This window comes from Macaca thibetana, chromosome 7 (genome assembly GCF_024542745.1).
Source record: "Macaca thibetana thibetana isolate TM-01 chromosome 7, ASM2454274v1, whole genome shotgun sequence".
In the NCBI taxonomy this organism is placed as follows: Eukaryota; Metazoa; Chordata; class Mammalia; order Primates; family Cercopithecidae; genus Macaca; species Macaca thibetana.
In genome coordinates, this window is record NC_065584.1 from 147647893 (window position 1) to 147662163 (window position 14271).

At 45.7% G+C, this 14271-nt stretch overlaps 1 protein-coding gene across 1 annotated transcript in view; it reads left to right on the forward strand.

Annotated features, from left to right (window-relative positions):
- Positions 1 to 9788: 9788 nt before the first annotated feature.
- Positions 9789 to 14271, forward strand: part of APH1B (aph-1 homolog B, gamma-secretase subunit) — a 28979-nt gene continuing 24496 nt past the window's right edge. The window contains exons 1-2 of the mRNA XM_050796029.1: positions 9789 to 10000; positions 11536 to 11706. Of these exons, the coding sequence (XP_050651986.1) occupies positions 9888 to 10000; positions 11536 to 11706 (284 nt within the window). The 5' untranslated portion in view covers positions 9789 to 9887. The remainder of the gene's footprint in view (positions 10001 to 11535; positions 11707 to 14271) is intronic.

A 14271-nucleotide genomic window follows, 5' to 3' on the forward strand; every position in this document is an offset into this window, starting at 1 on the left:
CTACACAGTGGAGTGAGACCTGTTTCACAAAAATAAATAAATAAATAAATAAAATTTAAAATGTTTCTGCAAATTTGATAGGTATATGACTCAAACCATGGCAGACTTAAGATATTTTAGCAAACTTTATATCTGACCCAGAATTGTTTAAAGATCTAGAAAAATAGCCAGCTCCCCTGTTCCTGTTCATCATACTTAGCTCAGCATACACTAAGGTTATTCTGTTGTAGAACCTGTAGCTTTAAATTGATCACCCTTCCTTTCTTAGACCTTGCAAATTTAGTTTCTGTTGTTGTGTTTTCACTTGAAAATAATTTGTTTTGTGGTGCTTTTTTTTTTTTTTTTTTTTTTTTTTTTTAATTAGATGGAGCCCCACTCTGTTGCCCAGGCTGGAGTGTAGTGGCACAATCCCGACTCACTGCAACCTCTGCCTCCCAGGTTCAAGCAATTCTCTTGCCTCAGCCTCCCAAGTAGCTGAGATTATAGGCACACACCACCATGCCCAGCTAATTTTGTATTTTTAGTAGAGATGGGGTTTTGCCATTTTGGCTAGGCTGGTCTTGAACTCCTGACCTCAGGTGATTGGCCCGCCTTGGTCTCCCAAAGTGCTGGGATTACAGGCGTGAGCCACCATGCCCAGCCTTATGGTGTTTTTGAGACAAGGTCTACTCTGTTACCCAGGCTGGAGTGCAGTGGTGTGATCATGGCTCACTGTGGCCTCTACTTCCCAGGTTCAGGTGATCCTCCCACCTCAGCCTCCTGAGTAGCTGGGACTACAGGCACTACCTAACTCAGCTAATTTTTTTTTTTTTTTTTTTTTTTTTTTTTTTTTGGTAGAGACAGGGTTTCACTATGTTGCCCAGCCTGATCTCCAACTCCTGGGCTCAAGTGATGCTCTCACCACGGCCTCCCAAAGTACTGGGATTACAGGCATGAGCCACCACGCCCAGACGGAAAGAACCAATTTGATGGCACCAGCATTGTCGATACTCTCCTACTTTGTTTGCACATGTTCCCAGTCTCAGCCTTTCCCATTCATCCCACAGCCATTTCAGACCTTCACTGTTCTTCTCAAGCTTCCTACCTTTTCCCTGTCCCTCTTCACGGACTGATCTTTCACCTCCCTCCTTCCAGAGGAAAGCATCAGTCAGGAAACATGTTAGCCTCCTCTCCCTCCCTAACCTACAGGCCACCTTCATCCTCACCTCCTTCCTCTTGGTCTCAGAGGCATTCTTACCCCAGGCTCTTCTCTCTGCCCCTTCTCTGAATTCATCCTCCCACTACTATCCTGCCTTTCAGGGAACTCACAGCTCTTTCTCTTGTACCTTCAAACCCTTATCCTTTCTTAGCCCTTTCCTTCAGCCTCTGAGCATCCTCAACCCTCCTACCCTGTGGCTTGTGGACCTTTCTCACCTACCGTTCTTTTTCCTCTTCTTTATGTTATGCTTAAAGGCATCTGTTTTCAAAGAGGTGCCTATAGTTACTATCCTCGCTTTTTCTTTTTCCATTTATTCCTTAACCTACTCCGGTTTGTCTTCTACCCCCCCCAGCACTTCGCTGACATTGTGCTTACGACAGCCTAGCTGCTAAAGTAGTAGACAGTTTTCAGTTCTGTTCCTAGCTAACTTCTTGGCAGCATTTCACCGTATATTTCTCCCCCACCCGAGAAATGTTCTTTCCTTGGCTTCTCTGACAGTATTCCCATGATTCCCACTTGTGCACAATAATTTCACCCTTTTTCGTGGCTCTTTAAATGCTCATAACTTCTGTGGTAAGGCTGAATAATGCCCCTACCCCCCTTCCCCTACCCCCTCAAGGATGGTCATGTCTTAATCCCTGGAACCTCCAAATGTTACTTTGTATGGCAAAAAGGAGTTTGCAGAGGGGATCGAGTTAAGGATCATGAAATGGGAGATTATCTTGATCCAAGTGGACCCAGTGTAATCCTAGGGGTCCTTCTCAGGAGAGGAAGAGTCAGAATTAGAAGAAAGCCACGTGATGATGGATGCAGAGGGAGAAAAGGTGCTGCGATGCTGTGCAGAGCCGTGAGCCAAGGAATGTGAGCAGCCTGCAGGATCTGGAAAAGGATTCTCCCCTACAGCCTCCAGAAGGAGCCAGCCTGCTCCAACACCTTGATTTTAGCCCAGGTCAGACCCATTTTGTACTTATGACCTCCAGAACTGTAAGTCTAAATTTGTGCTGCTTTATGTCACTGAGTTTGTGGTAATTTAGTACAGCAGCAATAGAAAGCTAAAACATTTTTCAAACGTGTATCTCTAGCCCCAGCCACTTTCCAGAGGGCCAGACCTCAAAGTTACCTGCCTACCGGACATCCACCCTTGGATCTACTACAGGTACATCACACACAACATGTCTAAAACTCAGACTCAACTCTGTCTTTTCCCCTTCCCCAAGCAAACCCCACTTCTGGGGGCAGGGGCAGCCTGTCCTTTTTCCATCATAATACGTAGCACCATCATCTGTGTAGATCCTTAGTCAACCTCCAGATTTTGTGGGTCCTACCCCTATCTACTTGTCCATTATTACTGCCACTGTCTTTGTTGAGGCCCCCTTAGCTTCTGCCTAGATCACTGTAATCTCTCCAAATCAGTCTCCCCACCTCTAATTTTATTTTCCTCCAATCCGGTTTTCACAGTGCTGAGTTTTACAGGTGGCATCTTATCCTGTCCCTGCCACATATAATGCTTTAGTGCTACTGCCTAACCTTGGGAATAAAAACTCCTTTGCATGGCAAACAAAGTCCTTTGCCATCCCCACCTCTTTCTCCCCAGCCTTAAATCTCGTCACGCCTTAACTCATACTCTTCCTTTGAACCTCATGAGTAAATGCAGTTCCCCCACACATCATATCATTTTATTCCTTCGCTTACATTGCTCCTTCTGCTGACTTCCTCCTCCTTTACCTGGTTGGCCTCCACTTACTTTCAAGACTCACTGAGGGGCCGGGCGCAGTGGCTCACACCTGTAATCCCAGCACTTTGGGAGGCCGAGGCAGGCAGATCACTTGAGGTCAGGAGTTCAAGACCAGCCTGGCCAACATGGTGAAACCCCGTCTCTACTAAAAATACAAAAATAGCCGGGCGTGGTGGTGGGCACCTGTAGTCCTAGTTACTGGGGAGGCTGAGGCAGGAGAATCACTTGAACTCGGGAGGTGGAGTTTCCAGTGAGCCAAGATCATGCCACTGCACTCCAGCCTGGGTAACAGAGCGACACTCTTGTCTCGGGGGGAAAAAAAAAAAGACTCACTGACGGTTTCTCTGGCAAGATTTTAGCTACAACCCACCCCTGCTTAGAAGCCTCCTGTGTATGCCCAAAGTGTCACTCACCACATGGATCTGAGTTGTCTATTTACTTTCCTTCTCTACTAGACAGACTCTAAGCTCCTGAAGGGTGGGAGCTGTGTCTTTAGTTTTTGTATCTACCATACCCAGTAAGGGGTCTGGCACATGGTAGATGTCTAATAAATGAAAGAATCGCCTGGCGCAGTGGCTCATGCCTGTAATCCCAACACTCTGGGAGGCTGAGGCAGGTGGATCACTTGAGCTCAGGAGTTGGAGACCAGCCTAGGCAATGTGGGGAAACCCTGTCTCTACAAAAAAAAAATAGAAAAATTATCCAGGCATGGTGGCACGCGCCTGTAGTCCCAGCTACTCTGGAGGCTGAAGAGGGAGGATCGCTTGTGCCCAGGAGGTTAGGCTGCAATGAGCTGTGATAGTGCCACCACACTCCAGCCTGGGCGACAGAAGTGAGATCCTGTGTCAAAATAATCATACATAAATGAAAGAATCAGTACTTCAGTCATCATCAAAATTCACACGCCCATGAAGTAAGTGAAGTGTAATTTGGGAGCTAAGTGTAATTTAGAAGTTTTGTTCTCCATTTCTTTTCTTTGAGACAGTTTCACTGTCATCCAGGCTGAAGCGCAGTGGTGCAATCTTAACTCACTGCAGCCTCGACCTCCTGGGTTCAAGCAATTCTCCCACCGCAGCATCCTGAGCATTTGGGACTATAGGCATGCACCATCATGCCTGGCTTTTTTTTTTTTTTTTTTTGAGACAGAGTTTTGCTCTGTCATCCAGGCTGGAGTGCAGTGGCGCGATCTCGGCTCACTGCAACCTCCGCCTCCCAGGTTCAAGGGATTCTCCTGCCTCAGCCTCCTGAGTAGCTGGGATTACAAGCATGCGCCACCATGCCTGGCTAATTTTTTGTTTCGTTGTTTTGCTTTTGGATTTTGTTTTTGAGATGGAGTCTCACTCTGTTGCCCAGGCTGGAGTGCAGTGGCATGATCTCGGCTCACTGTAAGCGCCACCTCCCAGGTTCAAGCGATTCTCCTCCTCAGCCTTCCCAGTAGCTGGGACTATAGGCGCCTTCCACCATGCCCAGCTAATTTTTTTATTTTAGTAGAGACGTAGTTTCACCATGTTGTGCAGGCTGGTTGCGAACTCCTGAGCTCAGGCAGTCCGCTCACCTCAGCCTCCCCAAGTGCTGGGATTACAGGTGTGAACCACTGTGTCCAGTCAATGTTTGTATTTTTAGTAGAGATGCGTTTTCCCCATGTTGGCCAGGCTGGTCTCAAACTCCTGACCTCAGGTGATCTGTCCACCTTGGCCTCCCAAAGTGTTGGGATTACAGGTGTGAGTCACTGCACCCAGCCTAATTTTTGTGGGGTTTTTTTGGTAGAAACAGGGTTTCACCATGTTGCCTAGGCTTGTCTTAAAGTCCTGGGCTCAAGCAATCCGACCTTGGCCTTATATGATCTTTATTCTGGTTCTTTTAATCTTTGTTAAATACCTTACGGGGTCCCCAGTTCTGGGAACATGGATAGGTACTGGTCTGTGGCTTGTTAGGAACTGGGCCACACAGCAGGTGAGCGGCAGGCCAGGGAGCATTACTGCCTGAACTCTGCCTCCTGCCACATCAACGGCAGCATTAGATTCTCATAGGAGTGTGAACCTTGTGGTGAACTGTGCATGTGAGGGATCTAGGTTTTGTGCTCCTTATGAGAATCTAATGCCTGATGATCTGAGGTAGAAGAGTTTCATCCTGAAACCATCCCCCTCACCCCAACCCACAGTCCATGGAAAAACTGTCTTCCAGGAAGCTAGTTCCTGATACCAAAAAGGTTGGGGACCACTGCCTTATACTATCTTAATCTGTGTCAAATATCTTACACTATATTAATCTTTATTAAGTATAGATGGATTTGCTTTTAAAGAGATCACCCAGAATGTTGTTTAGGTATTGATAAATTGAGGAAACCCTCTCTCCCACTTCATGATTCCAACCCTCAAGATCGGTGTTCCAATATTAGTTCCAGGGATATATGAGAATGCACCATAGAAAATAAAATAAATAATAAATTAAAATAAATAAATATACATTTGCCTAAGGCAAAAGTAGTTGGGTGATGAAAGAAAAATGGAAATTGCTGTGGTTAAGAATAGCGACTGCTGGCCGGGCACGGTGGCTCATGCATGTAATCCCAGCACTTTGGGAAGCCGAGGCGGGCAGATCACGAGGTCAAGAGATCGAGACCATCCTAGCCAACGTGGTGAAACCCTGTCTCTACTAAAACTACAAAAATTAGCCGGGAGTGGTGGCATGCGCCTGTAGTCCCAGCTACTTGGGAAGCTGAGGCAGGAGAATTACTTGAACCCAGGAGGCAGAGGTTGCAGTGAGCCGAGATCGTACCACTGCACTCCAGCCTGGCGACAGAGCAAGATTCCATTTCAAAAAAAAAAAAAAAAAAAAAAGAGCAACTGTTAAATACATGAAATGAGTTTTTGTTCCTTATGAGTAAATATTGCAATGAAATTTTAGGGAAATATTTCATATAGGTAGTCACATTAGTCAATAAATTATCAAAAGTGTGTCAGACTTCAGTTGAGGCAGCTGGATCTAGCAAAAAGAGGCCTGAACTAGAAATCAAGACTTCCAGGTTCCAAGCGGGTTCTGCTGCTCATTAATGGAGCATTTTCTAGGCTTGTTGTATCCTCTGTTTGCTTTAAAAAAAAAATTTATTGGATAACCTCTATGTCCTTTCTCAGCTCTAAAATTCTAAGAAACACTGGTAACTTCTCTAATACAGATCATGTGATACTCTACCATCATTGCAATTTTCTCTCTGATGTCTCAAGGAAGGTATTTCGTTTTATGGTTTCTAAATTTGGAATATAAATTAAATATAATATAAATTAAATCAACTTGGCATTATAAACATGGATTCTTAGTATAAACTAGGTAGTAATTCTTTATCTGATTTCTTATGAACAATATTTGCCCTCCTTGTTTTTGTTTCTTAAGGTTTCTTCCTCTTGCATTGCCTTTATTTATTTATTTACTTATTTACTTTTGAGTTGGAGTCTCACTCTATCACCCAGGCTGGAATGCAGTGGCATGATCTTGGCTCACTGCAACCTCTGCCTCCCGGGTTCAAGCAATTCTCGTGCCTCAGCCTCCTGAGTAGCTGGGACTACAGGTGTGTGCCACCACGCCCAGTTAATTTTTGTATTTTTAGTAGAGATGGGGTTTCACCGTATTGGCTAGACCGGTCTCGAACTCCTGATCTCAAGTGATCCACCCGCCTCAGCCTCCCAAATTGCTGGGATTACAGGTGTGAGCCACTGTGCCCAGCCACTTCCTTTTGCATTGCCTTAAAAAAAATTTACTTGTGAATATTGTTTGCAAGCTGAAGTTGAAAAAAACTCTAAGAGAATGTAGTTAAGACTCTCATCCTGTACCATCAACAAAACCAGTGCTGCATGAAATCTGGGTCCTAGGGTTGACTCCTATAGGGCCGGTAACTTCATTCTGACCTTCAGGATCACAGCAGGATCAAAATTGCATCACTTGTTACCAAGGAAACTGGGTGAAATGTTCTGAAGATCCCTCCATTTCCTGTCTTCAGCTGGTGTCCTGTCTCCTCTCTTCCAAAGCTAAATTTCTCCATTTTCTCCTCTTTCCTTTTTTTCTTACCATAGATTCATGTAAGAATATTTTACAGACTGCCTTTTACCCCTATGTCTGGGAGGGTCACTGATGACCTCTGTATGGCTAAATCCAGTGGACATAATTCACTGGTAGCTTGGGTTTTTTTGTTTTTTGTTTGTTTGTTTGTTTGTTTTGAGACAGAGAAGTCTCACTCTGTGGCCCAGGCTGGAGTGCAGTGGCGCAATCTTGGCTCACTGCAACCTCTGCCTCCCAGGTTCAAGTGATTCTTCTGTCTCATCCTCCTGAGTAGCTGGGATTACAGGTGCCTGCCACCACGCCCGGCTAATTTTTGTATTTTTAGTAGAGACAGGGTTTCACCACGTTGGCCAGGCTGATCTCAAACTCCTGACCTCAAGTGATCCGCCTGCCTCGGCCTCCCAAAGTGCTGGGATTACATGCATAAGCCACTGTGCCTGGCCACTTGATTAACCATTCGACTGCCCTTCTTTCTGAAATGTTTTACCCTTGGCTTCCACAGCACCACATTCCCCCAGTTTTCTTGTTACCCTCTTGGCCACTCCTTTTCAGTTTCTTATGAAGCTCCTCTTCTCCTCATACCTTTAATGTTGGTGTTCTGGCATAGGCCTTGTTCTGGCTTTACTAGCTATCTAGGAGATTCTATGTACTCTCACGGCTTCAGGTATTCTGGTCTCAGCTCTGATGTTCAGTCCATTTCTCTCCTGATTCTGTTTATGTAGTTGCCTACTGAACACCTCCATTTGGAGTGCTACAAGTATCTCAATCTTAAGGCATCCAAAATGAAGGCCGGGCACGATGGCTTACACCTGTAATCCCAGCACTTTGGGAGGCTGAGGTGGGCAGATCACTTGAGGTCAGGAGTTTGAGACTGGCCTGGCCAACATTGTGAAACCCTGTCTCTACTAAAATACAAAAATAACCCAGGCATGGTGGCATGTGCCTATAGTCCCAGCTACTTGGGAGGCTGAGGCAGGAGAACTGCTTGAACCTGGGGGGCAGAGGTTGCAGTGAGCTGAGATCACGCCACTGCACTCTAGCTTGGGCAACAGCAACAGAGTTAGACTCCGTCTCCAAAACAACAACAACAAAATAACAAAATGGTACCCATTATCTGTCTACTTTGCCATATTCTCTCCTCCTATCTCCACAGCATCCACTTAAGCCCGAAATCTCTAGAAGCCCTCATCCTTGACTCTTCCCCCATCTCACTCTGTGTAGCTCATTAGTCACTAAATTCTGTTTGTACAATTCCTAAACTTCTATTAAATTTGTCTGCTTCCCTCCAGAGTCCTGCTAATTCCCTGATTCAGGCCATTACCATTTCATGCCTGCGTTATGCTGAGGACCTCCCGTCTGGAATCTCATTTTCCGTATCTTTACAAAGCAGATCTATCACTCTGAACTGTTGCCTCAGCCTGAGTTTTGATAGGTGTGCTGGGATCCGACCATTCAAAATACAGTCACTGGAATCTGAAGAAGTATTCTGTGGGAGTGAATGGAAATATATATGACTTTTAAACGGGCAAAGGTAATGTTTTTCTGTAAGAATTAAATACCTGCAGTTGTATTATTTTAAGGACCATTTTGAGAGGTGAGCTGCAAAACACCGGTCAGGTCCCAACATCTGTCTGCTGGTGTTTTTTAAAATGTGGATTGCCAAAATCTTTATTCATGATGGGCATTACGTAGGAGTGGTTAACACTTACACAGCACTTACCTGTGTCAGGCACATTGATCAAAACAACCGATGAAGCATTATTCTTATTCAACATAAAAGAAAAATCTAACTTGGATGTGAATGATCAGAGAACTTACGTTTTAATTTTTAAACCTTTCAGAAATTAATACAGGTGTTTATAACTTCCACTTTTTAAATTATTTCACTTACTGAACAGATATTAGTGAACTTCTAGGTGCGGAGGAAGCAACAAAGAGCAAAGCAAACTCCCTGTCCCCCAGGAGTTCGCATTTTAACGGGGAAGAAAAATAAGCAAGTGAAATGAACGACAGTGAGAAGACGGAGCAGGGAGATGTTACTATTGCTTGTAGGGTGGTCACAGAATGCCTGAAAAAACAACTTTTTTGAAGATTTGAGAAAAAAATAAAAACCATTTGGCCAAGACAGCCCTGAGGAGGGCAGCTTCTTCCACCACTCTTTCATCATTTTACCATCTGTGGGTTATCGCCGGGGTCACTGCCATCCCAGCCTAGGTTTTATACAGGATGGAGTACGAAGTTCCCGCAACTATCCAAACGTGCTAAACAAACAAACAAACACTATTTAAAAAGGAATCCTGCTTGTGCCTGCGCTACGTTTTTCTTTAGTCTCTTTAGTTGACTTGGAATCTCTGCCTGTTCTCGGTGCATGCGGCTCGAAGGTGGGCTGGGGAGCTCCCTTTCTATTAGCCACCTCGCGGCCGGCACTGGAACCCGATCGGGGTGTATCTGCGGGGGTGCGGCGATGGTTCGGGCCCTAACGTCGCCAAGGACGCCCGCTTCGGCAGCAGGAGCTGCGGCGTGCCCTGGCGCTACTGAACACCCGGTAGGACGGAGGGCCCAACGGTGGGGGTCCGCACTCACAGCCTTGAGCCCGCCCCTGCGCCCGGCACCCTCAGCCCACGCTCCGCCCTGTCCCCACGGCGCTAGCGTTTAACCCCACGCCCCGCCTCGCCCCGCGACCCACGTGCCCCGCCCCCGCCCCCACGTGCCCCGCCCCCGAGCCCCGCTCAGCCCCGCCCCCGTCCCCTGTCCGCCCCCGTCCCCTGTCCGCCCCCGAGCCCCGCCCCGCCCCCCGCGTCCGGCTCAGCCCCCCACCCCGAGCCCCACCCACCGAACCCCGCCCGCGCCGGGAGCATCTTGCGTACCCAGCGGGCCCCCGGGTCGGTTTCCGCGGTGGCCATGACGGCGGCCGTGTTCTTCGGCTGCGCCTTCATTGCCTTCGGGCCTGCGCTCGCCCTCTATGTCTTCACCATCGCCACCGATCCATTGCGTGTCATCTTCCTCATCGCTGGGTGAGGCGGTCGCGTCGGGAAACCCGGACGCCGGGGCTCCCCTCCCCCGCCGGGGTTACCCGCGACCCTCGGCGCCCCCACCGCGCGGCTCGACCTTGTTGCGTTTCGGACGGGAGGAGGGTTGAGAGGGGGAGAGCGCAGATCCCGCTCCCCAAAAGCGCCTCGCCCTCTTAGGAAGAAGCGCACACTGGGGGTCAGGGCCTTTTGCCTGGGGCCCATGGCTAGGGTTTAGTGATCCGTGAAGCCACTAAAGTTGTATAAAACAATTATGGATAAGTTCATATATGCATCGTCAGCATCCTTCATTTTCTGGAGAGGGAGTCCCTAATTTCCCTCAGATTCTCAAAAGCATCTGTAATCCCCAAAGGGTTAAGAACCATTGGCGTCTAGGATAGTAGTGCGCGACCTCTGCCAATTAGAATCACCTGTGGCCAGGTGCTTTAAAACATGCCCACCCCCACCCCGATCCGTTGAATCAGAATGTCTAGGGGATGGGATTCGGGCTTCAGAAAAAATTTTTTTAAAGCTCCTTTTGAATGGTTCCGTTGTGCAGCCGAAGGTTGGAAACCTGTAAAAACACCGAAGCACCTGACTGTACATCTCCTTGTGGGAGCTTGATAAATACCGGACTGTGTTGTCCCATCCCAGTCATCACCTGGCTCTTCCTTGCACATACCACATCCCCCTCCCCTGATGAGTCTCTCTTGGCACCGCACTAGGCCAGTGATTCCCACTTTTCTGCGTTTCTTCACCTCCCACAAACGAAAGTGGTTCGTTGCATGTCATTTAAAAAACAATAGAGACTTGGGGAAAGGTCTGTAAAGCTTGCTATAATCATTAGAATCCCCAGGGGTGCTGTAAGACCTGGAGGGCTTGGATACTGATCCAGACCAGAACACAGGTTTTCAAGTTGAATTTTATACCAATCACTTTAATAGAGATGTAGATATTTTTCTGGAAAAGATACTCGTCTTTGCAGATATCTGACCAGTAAATCCATAATTTCTTGTAAGTTTTTAGAATATGAAAATTGCAGTAATCAGTTGTATATTTTCTTGTTTTGGCTCTTCAGTGGGCAGAGCATTGATTAGAAAGAATAACAAATAGGCCGGGCGCGGTGGCTCAAGCCTGTAATCCCAGCACTTTGGGAGGATTAGACGGGTGGATCACAAGGTCTAGGAGATCGAGACCATCCTTGGTGAAACCCCGTCTCTAGATAGAGTCTGCAAATGTACTTGCAAATAGCAGGGTCACTGAAAAAAGAGTAATTGTAGCAGGGTCACTGAAAAAAGAGTAATTGTTGGGAAACCTCAACATTCCTCTTGGACATGTCTGTCTCACCAAGGAAAATGCACCGTTAAGAACAACTGATCAGAGCATCACTATGAGGACTTTTTTTTTTTTTTTTTCTTATTAAAACGTCAAGAAATCTCTTCCTTCTTAAGCAGGTTTTTTTTTTTTTTTTTTTCCTGCTTTTAAACATTATTAATCCTGTACTGATATTCACTTGTAACATTTTTTCCCCTATTTTTCAGAGCTTTCTTCTGGTTGGTGTCTCTACTGATTTCATCCCTTGTTTGGTTCATGGCAAGAGTCATTACTGACAACAAAGATGGACCCACACAGAAATATCTGCTCATCTTTGGAGCGTTTGTCTCTGTCTATATCCAAGAAATGTTCCGATTTGCATATTATAGACTCTTAAAGTAAGTTAAATACCTGCGTTACCTTTTTTTTCCCTAGTTAGATTTTAGTTATGATTTGGTCATTTGAAACATGAATATAAGTATTGTATTTGTGCCGTCGTACATAGTACTAAGCCAAGAGATTGGTACATTTCCAGCCTGAAAATATTGAGTGTTCTTTTATCTTGTGGAAATTTCTTCTTTCCTTCCTTTCTTTGTTTATTCAAAAAAATATTCCTTGAGAATCAATCCCAGACACTATCCTAGGTACTGGGGATACATCAGTGATTAAAAGACCGGGTCTCTGGCTTCATGGAGCTTATATTATAGTAGGAGGAGACAGACAATAAATGAATGAACAAGAAATACACCGTTAGGGTAGATAAGTGTCATGGAGACAAACAAGCTAGGGAAGCATTAAAACAACTACATAAATCATTCCAGTTTCGAGTGTATATATTCTATGTTCTCCTCTTTGCCACCACCTAAGATAATTCTTTTCTTTTTTTTTTTTTTTTTTTCCGGAGACGGAGTTTTCATTCCTGTTGCCCAGGCTGGAGTGCAATGGCGCAATCTCGGCTCATGGCAACCTCCACCTCCCGGGTTCAAGGGATTCCCCTGCCTCAGCCTCCCAAGTAGCTGGAGTTACAGGCGTGTGCCATCACGCCCTGCTAATTTTTATAATTTTAGTAGAGATGGGGTTTCACCATGTTGGCCAGGCTGGTTTTGAACTCCTGACCTCAAGTGATCTGCCCAACTTGGCCTCCCAAAGTGTTAGGATTACAGGCGTGAGCCACCACGCCCGGCCAAGATAAATAATTCTTATGGAGACCATGCCTTCCATTATTTTGACTGTAGTAGGGGAAAACCGGAGTTCATTTTGTGATATTTCCGGTAGTTTTAAATCTATAATAGAAAATTACATTTTAAAAAACGCCTTGGGCTCCCTTGTTGGGCCAGAAAGTAGGTCTTCTCTAGGACTCATGAGGACCTCACATGAAACTGCTGGTTTGAAACACAGCTAGAACTTGGAACCATATTTCCTTTCAGGCAGTCATGAGATTGGCTTCGATTATGTAGTAAGACTTAGTAGAGTGATAAATGTGCTGTCTTTTTTCATTTCTACAAATGAAGTAATTAAGGCTGTCCATGAATTTCATGGATATAACCAAGAGGAACCTCAACAACAACTCTTTTTCACAGGCTTCTGAGAACTTGTTCTTGCCAATATGCTAGGTTTTCTGTATTTGTTACTCTTTGCTTTTAATACCAGATACTGAATTCCCTTTTCATAATGAAGGAATTTAAATTAGAAATTGAAAACCAGGAAGCTATTGCTTAGAAGCAAAAATCATAGAAAAGTTTCAAAAATGAAATTCCCATTAGTACCTGGAAATATTACACGGGAGCAAATAAATATCAAAGGTAACATCGAAATTTCCATGTAATACAACATCCCTAACAGATGGACATCTAACTGTGTTTGAATGTTTCTGGTATGTGGCAGTTACTACCATTCTATGATTTTAAGCTTAACCGTAGAATATTAATAAGGTAATCAAATCTACTTCCGCTGGGCTTGGTGGCTCATGCCTGTAACCCTAACACTTTGGGAAGGCAAGGTGGGACAATCGCTCAAGCTGAGGATTTCGAGACCAGCCTGGGCAATATGGCAAAACCCTGTGTTTACAACAAATACAAAGATTAACTGGGCATAGTGGTCCCAGCTCCTTGGGAGGTTGAGGTGGGAGGATCACTTGAACCCAGGAGGTGGAGGCTGCAGTGAGTTGTGATTGCACCACTGTGCTCCAGCCTGGGCAACAGAGCCAGACCCTGTCTAAAAACAAAACCAAAACCTCCCCTCTTGTGACCTCTGCCCTACTCGAGTACCAAGTAAATGAAGCCTCTGCTGCATGGTTATCATTACCTGCTTTTCAGGGTTGAACAGTCCTCATTTCTTCCCCTGGACCTCAGCAGGCATGGTTGTGGCTTCCAAACCTTTCCAAAAGAAAGGCTGTTTGTTCTTTTGGATCAGTGAACGTGACACTTTTTGTCAGCGCCTGGTTTCTGCCTGTGCTCAGGACCCAGCATGGTGTTCTGCAGTGCGGTCTGAGTAGTGCCCCTGACTGGGCGCTGCAGTCTTCACAGCTCAGCCTTACATTGCACCGGGTTTTCCTGTCAGTGACATCACTGGCTCATACGCATTTTCATACCATGGGTCTAATTTTGGGGGGGAAAAAAAAAAAACAGAAACAAACAAAAAAAACCCCTTAATTTCTAATACAGAATTAAAGTTTAGGACTTGTATGTTCTAAAACCTGAATTACCAGAGTGACAAAATGAGTATGGGCTGTTCGTCACTCCCTTGCATCTTCATGGTTCCCACCTGAAATGGCAACATTTTCCTAGCACTAGCTTAGTGCTCCAAAGGTCTGTAGCTGAACATAGATCCACATTTTTGTTCCTCTTTTTTTTTTTTAATTTTAATTTTTAAAATTTTCTTTTCAGGCCGGGCGCGGTGGCTCAAGCCTGTAATCCCAGCACTTTGGGAGGCCGAGACGGGTGGATCACTAGGTCAGGAGATCG